The sequence below is a fragment of the Trichomycterus rosablanca genome, chromosome 12 (genome assembly GCF_030014385.1).
Source record: "Trichomycterus rosablanca isolate fTriRos1 chromosome 12, fTriRos1.hap1, whole genome shotgun sequence".
NCBI classification, from domain to species: domain Eukaryota; kingdom Metazoa; phylum Chordata; class Actinopteri; order Siluriformes; family Trichomycteridae; genus Trichomycterus; species Trichomycterus rosablanca.
In genome coordinates, this window is record NC_085999.1 from 32,666,037 (window position 1) to 32,686,950 (window position 20,914).

The window sequence follows — 20,914 nt, forward strand, 5'->3', positions numbered from 1 at the left end:
CTTTACTTTTATCTTGCAGTGGGGTTTGTAAGAAATTTATTGTGGGTCTGAAAGATTTAAACAATTTATTTCAATACCAGCATTATATATTGCGTAGTGCTTAATTAATTATATTTTATTCAGATATCTTGTGTCCCTCTTGACCTTTTACAGGTTCATCCATGATACCTCCTAACTTCACCAACCACAAATGGCCTTTTACTGCTATAGCAGAATTAATTAGTGAGTCACAGATTCATAGGTAAGGGTAGTGACAAGTGGATAAGGTAGAATGTGTTAGGATGTAGATAGTTTAGAATTGGACTGTCTGTTCTTCAGCATGATTGACCAGGTCCAGTCTGGAGTTGTACCGAACAGCAAAACAGAAATATGAATAATTAAAAGAAACCTCCGAAGATATGTTTGCTGTTTTCTATTTTTTTAACAGATTGACAAATCTTTTATTAGGTTTGGTACACAATGGTGATCCACAACCCATTATTTCTTGCAAACACTAAACCTTTGGTGGATCATTCTTTTATAACCAATAATGATTCCATCACTGTTACAAACTAACAAGAACGACCTATTAACAAGTCATTATAAACATCAATCTTCCACTTTATATATCAGATTGACATTAAAGCAGATGCAGTAAATGTAAAGGCAGTTGAAAATACCCAGAAATTGTACAAATTATTATTTACCGTTTAATATTTCATTCACTGCTGCCTGTCCCATATGAGAACATGAAGGGTTATGGAGGGTTACATAAAGGGTCACATGAACCACGTGACAGCGTGGCGACGAGATCAAGGAGTGTCGCAACTCTTTTTCTATACGGCTCTGGATTTGGCTAGAAAATTGATTGACACAAAGTAAGGGAGGTTCTTTAGTTTCATTTCCTGGGTGTAGTTTACCTGCGCAGGTTTATCTCATCTTTGCCAAACCACTCCCAAGCTACATGCAAAAACACAGCCAGTATAAACGGATGTCATTGTTCTAGTCATCACAACATATTTGATTAACTTCAGAAGAGTGTACTGTTTCTTCCTGAAAAAACAATTTTAAACTGGACAACCTTTTCATATTTCATATACTGTATAATAAAAAAAATGGCAGCACCTAGAACTAATGGAATACCTATAAGCACGGTAAGTAAATAAGAGACTAAAATGTAATAAATCAATAGCTCTAATTGTAGACTATATAATGTACTATAAGTAGAATGTTATTTTAAATGGTTATCTTTGTTATATTCTGTTATGTGGAAAGGACCAGGACCCAAAATATAGAGGTCAAACAAAACTTTTTTATTAAATAAATGATATTATCAACTAGAAACTGAAAACAAATCGGGCGAACCCAGATCGATGCCGAGGCTACTGGAGCGCAAAAAGGAAAACAAGGACGCGGAGCCTCGAACCCCGATCGCTGGTTTGCTGGTCGCGCTCTCCGCTGCGCTAACCGAATCCGAAAGTGAACTGAGAACCCCGCGCTGATGAAGCGCCGAAATCAAAACATACTGGACTTTAGAGTCCAGAAAAACAAAAACCAAGACTCGCAAAAGCGCAGTTTGGGAAACGGGCTCGGCTGTGTCACCTCCGCGCTGGAAGTGGCCGATCTGAAAACAAAGCAAAAATACAAAAGTCATAACATTTACATTTTCAGCATTTAGCAGACGCTTTTATCCAAAGCGACTTACAGTACTGTGACAGTATATTGTCTAAGCAATTCAGGGTTAAGGGCCTTGCTCAGGGGCCCAACAGTGGCAACCTGTTGGGGCTTGAACCAGCAACTTTTGGATAACTAGTCCGCTACCTTAACCACTAGGCCACAGCTGTCCCTACTAAGTCATAAGAAGCAATACCGCACTATTGGCGAGATAAATAACTCGCGATACAGCCTTGGTCACCAAGCGGGATTTCGCTGTCGCTGGGATGGAGCCGATCCGTAGAAAACAGAAAAAGAGAGTCACACGACCTGGCCATGGAGACGGGGTGACACACCCGGTCCTGGCTACCCCGGGAGGAGAGGTTGTGTCAGCACTGCACTCTCAGTACAGTAGAGACAGAGCTGCATTTCCTCACCCATACCCATTTTCCACCGACACGGCACGGAGCCCGTTCCGGTTCCCGAACTTGACTTTGAACCGGTTCCGCGTGTTTCCACCGGAAAAAAGAGGTTCCAGACAGCGAACTAGCGGGCCAATCTGGCACCACAGAATACTTGGTTTTTCAGCCCGAACCGTGACGTACCCTGGCGTCAGCTGGGGTCTCGTATGGAGCCTAATGCTGCATTTTTATCTTTTAAAGTTCACCTGATTACATTTTGAGCCAGTTTGCCGCTGATAATTTCAAAGCGCCTTTAAAAAGGTGAACTGTGTGATGACGTCGTAAAAGTGACCCGGACAGAACGGAAAATTCTTAACGTGAAAAATAAAGCGCGAAGCTTTTTCAACTCCCCGAGCTGCATAAACACCACACGTGTAAATCCAGCTAAACACAGATACATGTTGTATTTTAGAGTAGATTTGATGGTTATTTCACACAGATGGATGTTCGTGTTGTGGAACTTAAGTGATCTTTCACCGCTCAAGCTGAGCGCTGAGCAAATCGGCTATTTGTGCTGAGGGTCACGGTGAAAGCGAAGCACAAAACGCTTCTCATGTTAATGAACTATTGAAAACAACTGAGACAAACACGTCACATCTTCTTATCACCGATTGTTAGATCGATGCTTTTTACATAAAAACAAACATCTGTAACAGCAGCACAAATGCTCGCACATAATATACACACTCTGCCATGATATTACTTCTCTTAACTCTTAGTATGTAACGCCCACCGATGATGACGCTGCTTGGTTCTCAAAAACTGGTGGAAACGCGATTCGGTTCTCTACAAAACAGTTTCAGAGAAACCTGAACAGAACCGGTTCAAGAACCATGGTGTTTTTGGTGGAAAGGGGGTACCAGTGTACCAAGTACCACCACATCCGGTCCCAATTCTTCCCCAGATTTAACACTGTCATCCCCAACTTTACCTCCTTCTCAGACCCCCGACAAACTGCCCCACCTACTGGGGGAGCACAGAGAGAGCTGCACACTAGCAGCACTCTATACACACACCTGCCACCAGGTGAGGGACAGTGGGTGACCATGTCTCACACACACGCACACAAACTGATCGTTATTTCTACCTCATTACTGTAAATATTATAATTTTTATTGTTATTATTTTGCACAGTTTTTATTATTATATTATTATATTTTATATTTTTGCACATGTAACTGTTTTGTATATATTTGTTCTTTCTTATTGTTATTTTTATTATTTCTCTGTAACTGAGCTTTGGCAATATGAATGTCCTTATTTGTCATGCCAATAAAGCTTCTTTTGAGTTTGAGTCGCGTTAGTCAGTTTGCAGAGGCAAGCGCTTAACCCGCTAGTCTATTCCGGTGTGTACGAACCCAAGTGTCCTAATGCCCTAAGAGTGCCGTCAGGCGGATTATGTTAATGCTAGCCTCCTGCCAGTGTTGCAAACTTAGCGACTTTGTCGCTATATTTAGCGAGTTTTCAGACCCCTCTAGCGACTAAATCTAGCAACTTTTTCTGGTGTTATTGGAGACTTGGACGTAAAAGCACATATCGTTCTACAGTTACTGTCCTCAACGAGCAGCAGATGTTGTCGTTCTGTTAATTTGTCCTACCGAGCATGCGCACATCGGTTTTTGACTCGTTATGAGGAACGCCTATAATTCTGGCAAATTGGCAATACTTAATTGCAAACAGTTGAATAACAGTTGTTTATCTAATGCTATTTGTTAACGTTTAATTTAACCACGTTTATACATGCTTTCATTTTTAATTATACAACAGTTAGTTCCAACCTTACAATCTAGCGTTCTAACCATGCTGATATTTGTGATAACAGCACGGCCTTTTCACACCACAACTGTATTACTCCACTGACGCGTTGCGAGTAACGACAAGCTTCATGCACACAAGCCGCCGGTTGTTTTGTAGGCCTATTTGTGCTCATACACAGAAATTGATAAAATTGATCACTTTCAGATGACATTCGACCTAAATTCTATCTTTTACTTCTTAATTAATTTTATTTTTAGCCTTTTCTCCTTTTCCTTTCATCTTCACTTATTCATATTCGCTTATTATTTTTATTCCAAACTAGTGTTACTTTGTAGTGTTAAACTATATGCCTTTTTTAGCCTGCTGTGTTAAGGCAGGGTAGGAATTTTTACCGTTGCATAGCAGCAACTCATTCGTTGTGGAACTACTTTTTGGCAGAAGGTATTGTCAATATTAAAGCATATTTAGTAAGAAATTCAGGGCTTCTTTGATTTATTTTCTTTCTTTATTTTGTAAAAATTGTTGTATAAAAGCAATAGAACACTTGAGGTCGTGTGTTATCGTGAATAACATCACGGCTGTAATGATCTACCAAATCACAGCCGTTATGTTAATCGCGATAACACACTCCCTCTCGTGTTCTGTTGCTTAAATAACCATCTGTGACCTTAACATTACGACAACACAATGTATTTGGTTATTTTTCAGTTTTGTGCTTTCTTAGCAGTTCAGCTGGTACAGTAAAGGTTGTGTCTAATACAGTTCATTACTGAGTGAATATGTCGAGCATTTATTACGTTATCTTGTACTTAGCTGAATGTATACGTAAAACAATTTTTGTTGCTTTTTCCTTGTCAGTTCTGTTCTGTGTGATATATAGTTTTCTAACTGGGATTTTATCCAACAGGGTAAATCACAGAGGTAAAACCTCAGAAGATATTTCTCAGTAAGGGTTAGCATATTATTTACTACAAAATGTTATACTGGCTAATTTTAATTTAATTTAAATCCTAATAAATAAATAAATTTGAGATATACAGTGTATCACAAAAGTGAGTACATCCCTCACATTTCTGCAGATATTTAAGTATATCTTTTCATGGGACAACACTGACAAAATGACACTTTGACACAATGAAAAGTAGTCTGTGTGCAGCTTATATAACAGTGTAAATATATTCTTCCCTCAAAATAACTCAATATACAGCCATTAATGTCTAAACCACCGGCAACAAAAGTGAGTACACCCCTAAGAGACTACACCCCTAAATGTACAAATTGAGCACTGCTTGTCATTTTCCCTCCAAAATGTCATGTGATTTGTTAGTGTTACTAGGTCTCAGGTGTGCATAGGGAGCAGGCGTGTTCAATTTAGTAGTACAGCTCTCACACTCTCTCATACTGGTCACTGAAAGTTCCAACATGGCACCTCATGGCAAAGAACTCTATGAGGATCTTAAAAGACAAATTGTTGCGCTACATGAAGATGGACAAGGCTACAGAAGATTGCCAACACCCTGAAACTGAGCTGCAGCACAGTGGCCAAGATCATCCAGCGTTTTAAAAGAGCAGGGTCCACTCAGAACAGACCTCGTGTTGGTCGTCCAAAGAAGCTGAGTGCACGTGCTCAGCGTCACATCCAACTGCTGTCTTTGAAAGATAGGCGCAGGAGTGCTGTCAGGTGGGGGGTCAGCCAGTCAGTGCTCAGACCATATGCCGCACACTACATCAAATTGGTCTGCATGGCTGTCACCCCAGAAGGAAGCCTCTTCTGAAGTCTCTACACAAGAAAGTCCGCAAACAGTTTGCTGAAGACATGTCAACAAAGGACATGGATTACTGGAACCATGTCCTATGGTCTGATGAGACCAAGATTAATTTGTTTGGTTCAGATGGTCTCAAGCATGTGTGGCGGCAATCAGGTGAGGAGTACAAAGATAAGTGTGTCATGCCTACAGTCAAGCATGGTGGTGGGAATGCCATGGTCTGGGGCTGCATGAGTGCAGCAGGTGTTGGGGAGTTACATTTCATTGAGGGACACATGAACTCCAATATGTACTGTGAAATACTGAAGCAGAGCATGATCCCCTCCCTCCGGAAACTGGGTCGCAGGGCAGTGTTCCAGCATGAAAATGAACCCAAACAGACGACCACTGCTTTATTGAAGAGGCTGAGGGTAAAGGTGATGGACTGGCCAAGCATGTCTCCAGACCTAAACCCAATAGAACATCTTTGGGGCATCCTCAAGCGGAAGGTGGAGGAGCGCAAAGTCTCGAATATCCGCCAGCTCCGTGATGTCGTCATGGAGGAGTGGAAAAGCATTCCAGTGGCAACCTGTGAAGCTCTGGTAAACTCCATGCCCAGGAGAGTTAAGGCAGTTCTGGAAAATAATGGTGGCCACACAAAATATTGACACTTCAGGAACTTTCACTAAGGGGTGTACTCACTTTTGTTGCCGGTGGTTTAGACATTAATGGCTGTATATTGAGTTATTTTGAGGGAAGAATAAATTTACACTGTTATATAAGCTGCACACAGACTACTTTTCATTGTGTCAAAGTGTCATTTTGTCAGTGTTGTCCCATGAAAAGATATACTTAAATATCTGCAGAAATGTGAGGGGTGTACTCACTTTTGTGATACACTGTATGTCTGAGATACAGATCAATGGATCTATCGAGATGTGCTACCTACAGTGTATAATAATATATAGACCTATCGACATGTTCTAACCCTTATGCAAATTAGGGCGAAGAAAAGAATTTTGGTTGAATATTGTGTAAATATACAGTTAACCTTAAAAAGAAAGAAAAGAAATAAATAAAAAATGCATTTGTCAAAAGAAGTATAATCTGACACTTCAAAAGTTATTAATTTTTATTATTTTTTAGTGACTTAAACATCTTGTTTTTCTTCTAAAGGTTAATCCACAATACCTCCACACAAACTCCACCAGTCACAAATGGCCTTTCAGTGCGATAGCAGAACTGATTGGTGAGTCACAACTTGTTCCACTTGATTATACACTTTGGTGTAGGTTTGGCTAGCAAGTTGGTAGAAACAATTCAGTGAAGTGTTTTGGGGTATTAATAGTTCATTACAGGACTGTCTTTTGGCAAAGTTGACCAAATAGCAAAACTACCAATGGCACTTGATATCAAAAGGATTTGCATATTACTGCTGTTTGTTTTTATATGAATACACTGATCTAATTTGTGGAAAATTCGATAAGCAGCTATGTAAAAAGTAGAGGTAAAAACACATTGGAATAACATATGCGGTGTTGCCATGGTGACAGTAACACTGATCTGGGAAGATGTTACAAACTTTTAAATTTGAAGTAAATACTTCTGTGACACCTGAGCACCTGGGCACTTTATATAAACACTAAATATAAAGCTTAGATGATGGGGAGCAGGTAATAACCATGAACAGCAGAATTAAAAACAAGACAAAACAAGCAATGACAGGGCGTGGAAACACATAAAACCAAAACAAACCAGATGTTGAGTGTTGCCATAGAAATGGCCCAGAGGTTGCTACAAGACTTGAAACTTACATAAGTACAATAATAAATTATTTCTACAACCCCAATTGCAAAACGTTGCAAAAAATTTAAAAAAATGCAGACAACATTGATTTGCAAATGATTTTAACCAATTTCTAATTTAAAACAGTACAAAGACAAGATAGTTGATGTTTCATCTAATCACCTTTACTGTTTGTATTTACTTATTAATATAAATTTGATTGGCTGCAACAAAAGTTGGGACAGGGGCATGTTTATGTTCAACATCATATTTCCTTTCAACAAGGACCAATCTGTATAGCTGTGATTTTTTTTTTTTTACCCATTCTTGCTTGGAGAAACATTTCTTCTGCTCAGCAGTCCAGGGTCTATGCCAGTGGTGTCCAATTTTTTTTCTAGGAGGGCCAGATTTGATAATGTGAAAGTGCCCGAGGGCCAACAGTCCCTGATGACATTATTTTAAACAATAAAATATGCACATAATACACTGTTATTTCATAATTTTATTTTCACACAGCAAACAACAACCAAATTTAAGCATTCAGGTGTCACACATGGTTTGGGTTTAAACTATAACAATGCATGGCTACCTTTGGAGTATTTCATAACCATAAGACAAAAGAGAAAAAAAGAGGTTCATACTGAACAATCCTTGACACTGTGTTATCTGGCTAACTCAGAAATCATGCTTTTCAAAATATTTTGATCTAATATTATGCATCAATAAAGCATCAAAACACAGATATGATTATTTCATAGATCTATTAAAAAAAACATTTTAATACTGTGTTGTGAAGAAACATGACTGGGAAATACTGTTCTAAATTACCATTTAAAAACATGTAAATACGTGAAACAGTCAAGGTTCCAGACAATATCTTTACTTTGTTATTGTTATTTACTAAGTTATTGTTTATCTTTACTAAGTTATTGACTGTAGCTATAAAAACCTTCAACTGTGTTCATTAATACAGTCCATGTAAAAGTCCTTATAAATATCAGATACAAATGTAAATAACTACAAACATCACAAATGTAAATCATGTTTACATTAATGCAATTGAATAACCTGAATAAACTGTACAGATGAAACATCACACAGCAAACAAGTTTCGCTTCTTAAACAGTACCAGAGGGGAAGAAGGAGAAGATATGCAGTTTTGATGGACAGGCCATTTTGATATTCGCTGCTATGGACAGACAGAGATTTATACCCACAAAAAAAAATCAGACGGGACGGACTTTGGACATGCCTGGTCTATGTTTATCTATATTAGCCTCCATAACATTACACATCTTTTTAATAGCTTTGACCCATTCTTTTTTATAAACTAAAAAGTCTTTTGATGATGTTTCTCTTATACTTAGATGTGCCATTACCGGTTTCAGATTTTTTCACATTTTACAGCATTTCCAGTCTTATTTTGCATATGTCCCAATATTTTTGGAATATGTTAAATAAAGAAAATAATTTACCTGAAATATATTTACTCAAAACAATATAATACAGTTCAATATTAAATGTATTCTATGCTTCTTTCAGTTAAACCCCTGCTTTCTGTTTATTATTTGAATTAGAAATATTGTCTTTTATATTGTATTTAATTTTTGTGTTTGGTTTTGTAATTTACACTGCATTTGTTGTTTCTGTTCATAGACAATGGTTTTGATGTAAAAGCCAAGCAGTTCTGGATTGACAAACAAATTGTCAAAGGACAAATCCGCCTTGTCTTCATGGATAATGGTGCAGGCATGGACTTTAATGAGATGCACAAAATGCTCAGGTATTAGTGTGTCCTTTAAAACTACAATAGTAATAAGCAAAATTATTGAAAATAAGACTTATTTAAGATAGAAACTGACATTTTATTTATTATATTTATTATCTTAACCATTTATATATATATATATATATATATATATATATATATATATATGCACATCTTAACACCAGACTTTAAATTTTCTCTATGTTAGTTTTGGCTTCAATGATAAACAGAGATTTAGGAACCATGTTCCAGTGGGCCGGTATGGTAATGGATTCAAGTCAAGTTCTATGCGCTTGGGAAGGGATGCTATTGTGTTCTCCAGGAGAGCAGATACCATGTGTGTGGGGCTTCTGTCACAGACCTACCTTGAGGAAATAACAGCTGAGAATGTCATAGTGCCAATCATCTCATTCACACCTACTGGACAAACTTATATCCTTTATTTTAAGAGCAAGGTTTTAGAGGTTGCAAACAACACAATATTTATAGAAGTTACAGAATTTCTTATGAGACATAAATAATTCAGGTTCTCATTGGAGTTTTAATAGTTCCACAATGAAATTTTGTCCTTAACCCTCATTATTCACTTGATGTTGAACCGGAGCATGAGGCAAGTCTTCAGGCTATCCTGAAATACTCTCTGTTTAATACCAAGGAGGAACTGCTGACTGAACTTAGGCTCATTGATGAAAAGAGTCCTCAATCAACAGGAACACGTATAATCATCTGGAACCTGCGCTAGTAAGTATGCTGGCATGAAGTAAAATATAGGAATGAGTATCTGAGTGATTTAATAAGTATAACAAAATGTGATGATGTACTGGTATAACATTTTACCATTAAGGACATGTCTGATGTCTGATGTGATAATACTATTAACAATAAAGCAGTACAGGTGATAATCTCACTGGTCAACAGAGATTTTGCTTCTTGAACACTTTTGGGTGTGTCTTAAGTATTTTGAGCTGCTGATAACGAAAATCTTCTCAAAAGTTTCCTTTCACATACCGGTGTTTTGATTCAGTACAGCAACTACAACTGTAACACCTGTGGAGACTGTGCACTGCTGCTTGGATTGCAGCTCAGATATACTGCTGCTTTATTTGCGAATGGGACAACCATGATAAAGATGTGGCACATAAATCACTTGTAGAACCAACAAATATACTTTTGTATCCACTTCACATAAACATGGGCTAATGAAAAAATTAGTAAAAGCAGTGAACAAGGAGGGAAAAGGTTTTTGTTATTCGAGACAAATGTTCCCACAAATAACTAATGCCAAGATTATGGAGGGCATTTTTGTTGGTTCACAAATCTGACACATCATTAAATACACTCAGTTTAAAGGGCCGCTGGCTGAGTAAATCGCTTGGAAATCATTCAAGGATTGCTGCTGAAAATTTCCTTTGCAACTATTGAGTGCCAAACTACATTAAACTGGATGACAACTTTCTTCTAGCTTACAAAGTGATAAAGTGAAACATGTCATTGAAGATCCATTTCCTGCATTCACACTTGGATTTCTTTCCTGCTAATCTTGGTGCAGTACGTGATGAACATGGCAAGCACACATGATGGAATAACGTTAAGAAAGCAACTGGAATTCGTCAATGCTGGCTGACTATTGCTTGACACTTATAGAAGATGCACTGTACGCTGAGCACAGAATCAGCAGCAATACACTTTTAACTTGGTTAAACTAATGACACGTGTATGGCCTAAATCCATTATAATCAGTAAAACTTAATTTCATGTTCCTCAAAATAGCTACGTGATACAGACAATCAGAAACTATATTTGTGTTAAGCTTGAATGAGTCACTAAAACTCACAATCACCAACAATGTTCAAGTAAGCAAAACTTTTGCAAAACATTGTTGTCCAGTGTTTCCTAAAAGCATTTACAGGTTGAGTACAACCTACCTACATAACATCCACATGAAAATAAAAATTAAAAATACCTTTGTAATTTTATGTTTAGTAAATAAACTACAGAACGACATCACTGTTGCCATGTTATGGGTTGGATATTTCATACCACTCAACTTCATTTTAGAAGAGAACAATTAAAAGTTTAAAACTACTGTTGGAACTTGTTGGCACTGGCTTTTTTTATAATAAATTTTTATTTCGCTAGCAGAACTAACTCAGTATTAGAACTTGACTTCTCTCAAGACTTGGACATCCGGATTCCGGATAACGCGTATGAGAGCACCATAGAGCAAATGAGATGGCAAGGCTCATCAGTGCCTGAAAGTGAATATTCACTGCGGGTAAGAGTTTAAATGAAGAAAGCTGAATAAATCTGTTCACAATTTACCACCTTAACTTACTGTGATAACAACTATTAGTTCTGCATGATCATGTGTTTGTGTTTATTTTTCTTGTTTTAGGCATACTGCAGTATCCTGTACCTGATCCCAAAAATGCAGATTATTATTCGAGGGGAGAAAGTGAAAACTTTGGAGCGTGTTTCCAAAGGTCTAGCACACATTTCTAAGGACAGATACAAACCCAAATTTCTTGTATCCTTTTATTAGCGAATTATTAGTGTTATGAAAGGTTTCAAACAATAACCAACAAATAAATGGTGATGAATATGTCAATCTAATTATCAAACATTATTTTAAATGTCATGATCTTTAAGTGTTTGTCTCAGAATCATAGCATTGAAATCACCTTTGGGTACAACACAAAGAGCAAAGATCACTATGGCATCATGATGTACCACAACAATCGCCTTATCAAAGCCTACGAACCCGTTGCCTGTCAACGCAAGGTCAGGATCTTGCAGGTTATTTACTTTTACAAGGTTCTTTCAATGGAATCAGATTATCAGATGCACAGTAGTGTGCCTTTTGTTGTATAAATGTGCAGTGTGTTGTTTTAAAGGTTACACCTATCTCCCAGCTTTTTTACTGCTGCGTTATACTGGTTGGGGTCAAAGGGGGTCCGTTTTCCTAGAATCACTAGGCATAATACAGTAAAAGTGGGCTAGTGCAATTTAACTGCTGAATTAAATCCTCAGAATATCCCCACTTTTTTAGCTCGTCAAACATTTTCCATTAGGAAATAGAAACTACAAAGCCCCTCAAAAAATGTAAAACAAAAAACATTATTTTATTGATTTCTGTGACATTATATACTATTGTGTGGCCTTAATGGCTTTTCATCTCTGGACTGTGCATAATATAAACCAGAAAAGAGGTTAAGTGTCATATTTTTCAGTTTATAGGTGTCTATAACAGAAATACTATACATTAGGATAATCTAAGTTACAACAAATACAAACTTATCTCTAAATAATCACATTAAATTGCAAAGCTTACCTAAAAAGCGTTAGGTAATTAATGATGCCCTGTGATGGATTGCCGTCCAGTCTGGGGTGTGTTACTGCATTGCACCAAGTGATTTCAGGGAAGCCAGATCAACCGCAATAAACCTGGAGGGTTTTTGTTGTATTTTTTGCCTGGTGATACTCTTTTTGCTTGGTTTTATAAATAACCTTCTTTGTTGTAAATAAACACTTTAAAATGATTTAACTGCAGTCAATATATATATATATATATATATATATATATATATACAGTGTATCACAAAAGTGAGTACACCCCTCACAATTCTGCAAATATTTTATTATATCTTTTCATGGGACAACACTATAGAAATAAAACTTGGATATAACTTAGAGTAGTCAGTGTACAACTTGTATAGCAGTGTAGATTTACTGTCTTCTGAAAATAACTCAACACACAGCCATTAATGTCTAAATGGCTGGCAACATAAGTGAGTACACCCCACAGTGAACATGTCCAAATTGTGCCCAAAGTGTCAATATTTTGTGTGACCACCATTATTATCCAGCACTGCCTTAACCCTCCTGGGCATGGAATTCACCAGAGCTGCACAGGTTGCTACTGGAATCCTCTTCCACTCCTCCATGATGACATCACGGAGCTGGTGGATGTTAGACACCTTGAACTCCTCCACCTTCCACTTGAGGATGCGCCACAGGTGCTCAATTGGGTTTAGTCCATCACCTTTACCTTCAGCTTCCTCAGCAAGGCAGTTGTCATCTTGGAGGTTGTGTCTGGGGTCGTTATCCTGTTGGAAAACTGCCAGTTTTCGAAGGGAGGGGATCATGCTCTGTTTCAGAATGTCACAGTACATGTTGGAATTCATGTTTCCCTCAATGAACCCCAGTGCCGGCAACACTCATGCAGCCCAAGACCATGATGCTACCACCACCATGCTTGACTGTAGGCAAGATACAGTTGTCTTGGTACTTCTCACCAGGGCGCCGCCACACATGCTGGACACCATCTGAGCCAAACAAGTTTATCTTGGTCTCGTCAGACCACAGGGCATTCCAGTAATCCATGTTCTTGGACTGCTTGTTTTCAGCAAACTGTTTGCTGGCTTTCTTGTGCGTCAGCTTCCTTCTGGGATGACGACCATGCAGACCGAGTTGATGCAGTGTGCGGCGTATGGTCTGAGCACTGACAGGCTGACCTCCCACGTCTTCAACCTCTGCAGCAATGCTGGCAGCACTCATGTGTCTATTTTTTAAAGCCAACCTCTGGATATGACGCCGAACACGTGGACTCAACTTCTTTGGTCGACCCTGGCGAAGCCTGTTCCGAGTGGAACCTGTCCTGGAAAACCGCTGTATGACCTTGGCCACCATGCTGTAGCTCAGTTTCAGGGTGTTAGCAATCTTTAATAGCCCAGGCCATCTTTGTGGAGAGCAACAATTCTATTTCTCACATCCTCAGAGAGTTCTTTGCCATGAGGTGCCATGTTGAATATCCAGTGGCCAGTATGAGAGAATTGTACCCAAAACACCAAATTTAACAGCCCTGCTCCCCATTTACACCTGGGACCTTGACACATGACACCAGGGAGGGACAACGACACATTTGGGCACAATTTGGACATGTTCACTGTGGGGTGTACTCACTTATGTTGCCAGCTATTTAGACATTAATGGCTGTGTGTTGAGTTATTTTCAGAAGACAGTAAATCTACACTGCTATACAAGCTATACAAGTTGTACACTGACTACTCTAAGTTATATCCAAGTTTCATGTCTATAGTGTTGTCCCATGAAAAGATATAATGAAATATTTGCAGAAATGTGAGGGGTGTACTCACTTTTGTGATACACTGTATATATATATATATATAAAGAAGCATTTAATTATATTAGTTAAATTTTTATGTGGTAATGTAGATGAGATTAAATAAACCTTCCATTCTGTATGCACTATCACATGTTAATATTGTTTTGTGTTCTGTAAACAGGCAGAAAGCACAGGAGTGGGTGTTATTGGGATAATAGAGTGTAACTACCTAATTCCAACCCACAACAAGCAGGACTTTATGCCTACAGATGAGTACAGGTTTGTTTAACCACAGTTTGTAAGAAATATTTAGCTACAAATACAGATGTAAGAGGAACTCAACATTACTGTCATCTATAACTGTTCCTTATATTTGTTAGGTAATTTCTTGATGATTTCAGTCAATTTTCTTAAGTCCTAAATAAGCTTTACCGTGATAGAATACCAGTTCTGTTTATTTGTACATGGTGTAATAACGTTATTTTATTTGTGCAGGAAAACCATGCAGATTTTAAACACTAAGCTTAAAGAGTATTGTGGGATTCTTCAAACAAACTCAGCTGTTAAGGATAGTGTGTGAGTACAAAAAAAAAGTGGCTGGTCAAATGTAATTTAAGCACCAAAGTAACAATGTAACACAGTGGTAAACAAGCCCCCAATTTGTTTTGTAATATGTTGCAACCATTAAAAACCTTATACAGTATTTATGAAAAAAAAAAAGACATTTTAAATAAAACTTTAAATATACTGTCTTTGTAGTGGGTAAGTTGCTAGTAGTTAAGATGGCTAGAGGAATCTGCAATTCATTAGATTTTTGGAATATTTCTGAAATATTATTAGTAACTACTGTAAGTACCAATAAAAGTTTAAACATATTACTACTGCTATTGCTGCATATTGCCACTACTTATACAGTACTGTATGTATAGATTTGTTATGTTAATGTAAATGTAAATGTGTGCTAGCTTACATAAATGTCTTATGTAAACAGGAGTTGTGATGCCGAACAAGAGCCCCAAGATTCTGAAGAAGCAGAGTTAAGAAATGTGCCATTATATATATATATATATATGCCATTATATATATATATATATATATATATATATATATATATATATATATATATATATACTGTATATATACAGTGTATCACAAAAGTGAGTACACCCCTCACATTTCTGCAAATATTTCATTATATCTTTTCATGGGACAACACTATAGACATGAAACTTGGATATAACTTCAGAGTAGTCAGTGTACAGCTTGTATAGCAGTGTAGATTTACTGTCTTCTGAAAATAACTCAACACACAGACATTAATGTCTAAATGGTTGGCAACATAAGTGAGTACACCCCACAGTGAACATGTCCAAATTGTGCCCAAATGTGTCGTTGTCCCTCCCTGGTGTCATGTGTCAAGGTCCCAGGTGTAAATGGGGAGCAGGGCTGTTAAATTTGGTGTTTTGGGTACAATTCTCTCATACTGGCCACTGGATATTCAACATGGCACCTCATGGCAAAGAACTCTCTGAGGATGTGAGAAATAGAATTGTTGCTCTCCACAAAGATGGCCTGGGCTATAACAAGATTGCTAACACCCTAAAACTGAGCTACAGCATGGTGGCCAAGGTCATACAGCGGTTTTCCAGGACAGGTTCCACTCGGAACAGGCTTCGCCAGGGTCGACCAAAGAAGTTGAGTCCACGTGTTCGGCGTCATATCCAGAGGTTGGCTTTAAAAAATAGACACGAGTGCTGCCAGCATTGCTGCAGAGGTTGAAGACGTGGGAGGTCAGCCTGTCAGTGCTCAGACCATACACCGCACACTGCATCAACTCGGTCTGCATGGTCGTCATCCCAGAAGGAAGCTGACGCACAAGAAAGCCCGCAAACAGTTTGCTGAAGACAAGCAGTCCAAGAACATGGATTACTGGAATGCCCTGTGGTCTGACGAGACCAAGATAAACTTGTTTGGCTCAGATGGTGTCCAGCATGTGTGGCGGCGCCCTGGTGAGAAGTACCAAGACAACTGTATCTTGCCTACAGTCAAGCATGGTGGTGGTAGCATCATGGTCTTGGGCTGCATGAGTGTTGCTGGCACTGGGGAGCTGCAGTTCATTGAGGGAAACATGAATTCCAACATGTACTGTGACATTCTGAAACAGAGCATGATCCCCTCCCTTCGAAAACTGGGCCTCATGGCAGTTTTCCAACAGGATAACGACCCCAAACACAACCTCCAAGATGACAACTGCCTTGCTGAGGAAGCTGAAGGTAAAGGTGATGGACTAAACCCAATTGAGCACCTGTGGCGCATCCTCAAGTGGAAGGTGGAGGAGTTCAAGGTGTCTAACATCCACCAGCTCCGTGATGTCATCATGGAGGAGTGGAAGAGGATTCCAGTAGCAACCTGTGCAGCTCTGGTGAATTCCATGCCCAGGAGGGTTAAGGCAGTGCTGGATAATAATGGTGGTCACACAAAATATTGACACTTTGGGCACAATTTGGACATGTTCACTGTGGGGTGTACTCACTTATGTTGCCAGCCATTTAGACATTAATGGCTGTGTGTTGAGTTATTTTCAGAAGACAGTAAATCTACACTGCTATACAAGCTGTACACTGACTACTCTAAGTTATATCCAAGTTTTATTTCTATAGTGTTGTCCCATGAAAAGATATAATAAAATATTTGCAGAAATGTGAGGGGTGTACTCACTTTTGTGATACACTGTAAGTATATGTGTGTGTTTCTCAACAGCGAGAGTAGACAGCATTTGTCTGGTGTGACAAAAAGACAGCAGGTGATGTTATGTCTCTTTTTTTTTACTCAGCAGTACATTTTCTGTATTATCTTCTGTTTAAAAAAAATGACCCAATGTCATTATGGACAAAATTATTAAACAAGACTTGCTTAGAAATGCTACAGTGTCACTGCACACACCTAAAACATCACTGTCAATTTGTAAGACAATTCACAAAAAAGCAGTCAAGAAATATGTGCATTTGTGTAAATATATACATACAATTTGCGTCACAATAACCTGATGCCTTCAGCAAACTCAAAAAATAGACAGGGAAAATAAAAGTAGCAAAATAAGAGTGAAAAGTTTAAGGTACACAATCTTGAAACATTTCACAATAAGCAGGTGAATTAATAACAAGTGGGGGTGTCATGATTGGCTATAGAAAAAGTATACACCAAATGCTCAGTCTTTGCAGGAAAAATAGGTTGTAGCTCACCAGTTCAGTCAAACAACATTTCTTTATACAAGATTGCAAGTAATTTAGATATTTCACAATCTATTTTACATGATATTGTAAAAAGATTCAGGAAATCTGGAGAAAACTCCTTCCAGGCTAAAAACCTTGACTTTTAGGCCCTCAGACAGCACTGAATAAGAAACCATCATGCTTCAGTGATAATTATAGCTTTGGAATGAACACACACACACACACACACACAAACGTTTATCTCTACACTTGATTTTAAATTTCTCATTTTTTACATACTCCTGCTCAACCAACAGCAGCCATCTTCATCAGACTCCATTCTTCAGACTGGCCCTGCTGTCAAGAGTCCTGCAAGGTACAAAACACTTTTTTCCCCTAGTAACATGATGTTAAGAACCCCTAAACCATTACATTTGTCTAATCTATCTAGAAATAAGAGAGCTCAAAACCAAGATAATACTGAGGCCAAAAAACCCAGATTTGATAGCAGGACAGCAGATACATCAGCATCAGAGGCCTGTTCCTCAAAAACCAGAAACATCCCTGATAGTGATGATTGTGAAGCCGGGTTGCAGTTGGATGACAATAACAGTGTGAGCTCAGAGAAATCCCGAGACCAAGAACTGCTGTTTCAGCAAGACGAAGAGGAGATGAACCAGCTTCAACATGAGCAAGAACAACTAAAAGAAAAGGTAAGTGACTGAAGTGTTGTCTTATGGTCACATGTGCCAGTTATACCAATCATTTAAAACTTAAAAAAAAGTTATTAAAATAGAGTTAGGTTTATTACACTAAATTTGAATAATCACAGTAATGTCATGTTCTAAAACTACAAACAATTTATTTGTAATCTTTATACACAGGTGAGCAATCAGGAGGATGATACCTGCACGTTGTCTTCTGAAAGCATGGAGAGTGATTTATACGAAAATGAAAATTTGAATGAAGGACAAGAGAACAACAATTTACAGGCATACAAGTAAGATAATAGAAAACACCAAGACAATCTTGTGTAGTGATTTTTGGGAGCCTGTGTAGTGAAACCTTACTAGCATTGTCAGTTTTTAGATAACAATGCGCTAATATAGAATCATTTAATTCTTTTTCAGGACTACATTGAATGAACTTAGTCAACGTGTGGCGCAGGTTCTGTCTAAATTTGTTCCTCCTCTGAATCATCAGAAAGTAAATAATGTTTGTCAAGACATTGATGAGATTTTCAGAGGAGTTATAGATGAGATCTCAAAGGCCGCCTCTACATAAAGTGTATGTTGGTAGTACAGATGAGCCCCAGATTTACATTCATTACTCAGCTGGTTAATGTATATATAGATTTAAAGATTCATCAGCAACAATTTTTCAGTTTTTAACTTTCCAGTTTCATCACGCCTGTGCCCACTGCAGTCTTGTATAAATCCCACCAATGTTATTACATGCATGTCCCTGAAAAGTGTTTATTGTAATAATAATTTAGTTAAGGTTGGGCCTATATCTGCTATTTCTGTTACTAGAAATGATAGCTTCCGCTCTGACAAATATAAATGGATGCAACGGGGGAGAAACATTAGAAATTTGTCTCCCATCTGTTTTTCTTAAGCCACTTCAGTCCAAAATTAAGGTTGTTGCTGCCTTTTGGGAGCCACTTTTATTTTAATCACAAGGCCTATATTAATTTAAATAACATAGTTAATCCAGATATAAACACTACTAAAAGTAAAATGTAATCTGTAATAAAGGGCAGTTAAGTTGTGTTTAATATCTTATTATACACCATATAATACAATCATTAAAATATATTACAAAACCAATAAACTACCACTCTAAAAAACTACAAAATTAGCCAATAAAATTATGCTTAGTGCTCTAATTCTAACCAAACCCAGTGTATAATAATTTAATCCTAACCAAACCCATAATATATCCTAACCAAATATATGTGCATAAAAACGTATATATATATATATATATATAAACTTTTTTAAATCTTATTATAGTGATCTACAGTAATGCTAAGCTCAACATCTTTAAAGTTTTCTCTCATTCTGGACAAAGGAATAATAATTTTTGGCAATAGTGTACACACATAAGTAAGGATACAGATACTGACCATGGGTAAAATGATCATGTGTCTGGAAGAATGGAACTTGTATGAAAATGAAATGTTCAACTAATGTGTGAAAACCTGCTATGTGAAATGTTGAATCAATCAAGGTTAGACACATGTGATTCTCTGCTGTTTTGTTGTGTGGGATTTGTTTCAGTTAAAGCTTTTTGTAACAGGCCTGGTCTGTTTTTTATGGTAAATAAACTCTGATGCTTCAGGTTGATTGACCAGATCTTGACTCTGACTGCATTATTTCTAATTATTTCTAATATCCCTTGCGTCTTTGATTTTTTCCTCTTTAATTTCGCTTCTTTAAACTCAGCATTAATTTTGTTTACTGTTTAATATTTATTTTCTCTTTTTGCCATATTGTAATTGATGCATCGCTGTTAATGTTTTTTCCCCCAAAATTGTTACGTTAATCAATTCACAACCCTTTCCAGTTTTTTGTAATAATATATATTTTTAATATTTGACTAAATATTTTTGTATTTTAAGTTTTAAATTCAGTGAGCTACTATTAAGTATATTTTTAGTTAAAAATAGTTGTTTGCTGTTTACTAGTCTCTGTAAATAGATGAAGGTTGTGAAAGGGAAATCTTACCAAACAGCAAGACTGACAAATTGTCCGTTTTGTTTGTTGCAGTATTCAGGGGCTCTAAGCAGCTTGTATGCATGTGTTTGAGTTGGAAGGAAAAACTGACACAACACTTAATTTGTCTGGCTTGTTGGTTTTCAAAACATTTAACTTTACCTAAAACTACAGTTTGATTTTGAATGGTGACACATTGGTAGTCACTGCTATAGATTAACAAATGTATGAAAGGACAATCCGGTGGTATGTGCTCAAAGAAATCTATTTAAAAAAAAAATATCTTTACCCTTTAACTATTTTCACTATAACGAGGCAGGTTGGGCCTCACAATTATAAAAAGAGCTGTCCAGCATTAATACATACATGGTACCTGCTTACAAATGGGCAGTCAGAACTAAAAAGTGCGTCTGACTTTCTGAAGCATCAAGCAAGAGTGGAGAAAAATTCCACTTGCAAACCTGCAAAAAATTGTGTTCCATGAAGGAATATTGAAAAGCATGGGAAATTGAAGACATTTTTTAAGAAATTGACCCACAATGCTGCAAAAAGATAATTAATTCTGTAATTGCCAAGAGCAATTTTGCAACAATGTTAGATGGAAACTGTCAAGGAAGTAGTAATGTAATGAGAGCCAGATTTCAAATGATAGTAAAACTGACCAAACAATCTTCCCTTTAATTGGGTGGGCTTTGTTATTGCTAACTTCAA

General features: G+C 37.5%; 1 protein-coding gene across 1 annotated transcript; it reads left to right on the top strand.

Annotated features, from left to right (window-relative positions):
- The first annotated feature begins 1,066 nt into the window (after nucleotides 1-1,066).
- LOC134324170 (MORC family CW-type zinc finger protein 3-like) lies at nucleotides 1,067-19,831 on the top strand. Its single transcript, XM_063005860.1, has 15 exons — nucleotides 1,067-1,133; nucleotides 6,773-6,845; nucleotides 9,038-9,164; nucleotides 9,358-9,581; nucleotides 9,737-9,890; nucleotides 11,289-11,424; nucleotides 11,545-11,676; nucleotides 11,811-11,930; nucleotides 14,456-14,553; nucleotides 14,770-14,850; nucleotides 15,266-15,310; nucleotides 17,035-17,077; nucleotides 17,804-18,199; nucleotides 18,371-18,486; nucleotides 18,617-19,831. The coding sequence occupies exons 1-15, from the start codon at nucleotides 1,095-1,097 to the stop codon at nucleotides 18,768-18,770; spliced, it is 1,938 nt and encodes a 645-aa protein (XP_062861930.1). The 5' UTR covers nucleotides 1,067-1,094; the 3' UTR covers nucleotides 18,771-19,831.
- The last annotated feature ends 1,083 nt before the right edge of the window (nucleotides 19,832-20,914 follow it).

Excerpts from the sequence above, each read along its gene's own strand:
- LOC134324170 (XM_063005860.1), top strand. The coding sequence starts at position 1,095 with ATGGCAGCACCTAGAACTAATGGAATACCTATAAGCACG. Across the intron at positions 15,311-17,034 it reads CAAGATTCTGAAGAAGCAGA|CGAGAGTAGACAGCATTTGT; the intron begins GTTAAGAAATGT and ends GTTTCTCAACAG. Across the intron at positions 18,487-18,616 it reads AACAATTTACAGGCATACAA|GACTACATTGAATGAACTTA; the intron begins GTAAGATAATAG and ends ATTCTTTTTCAG.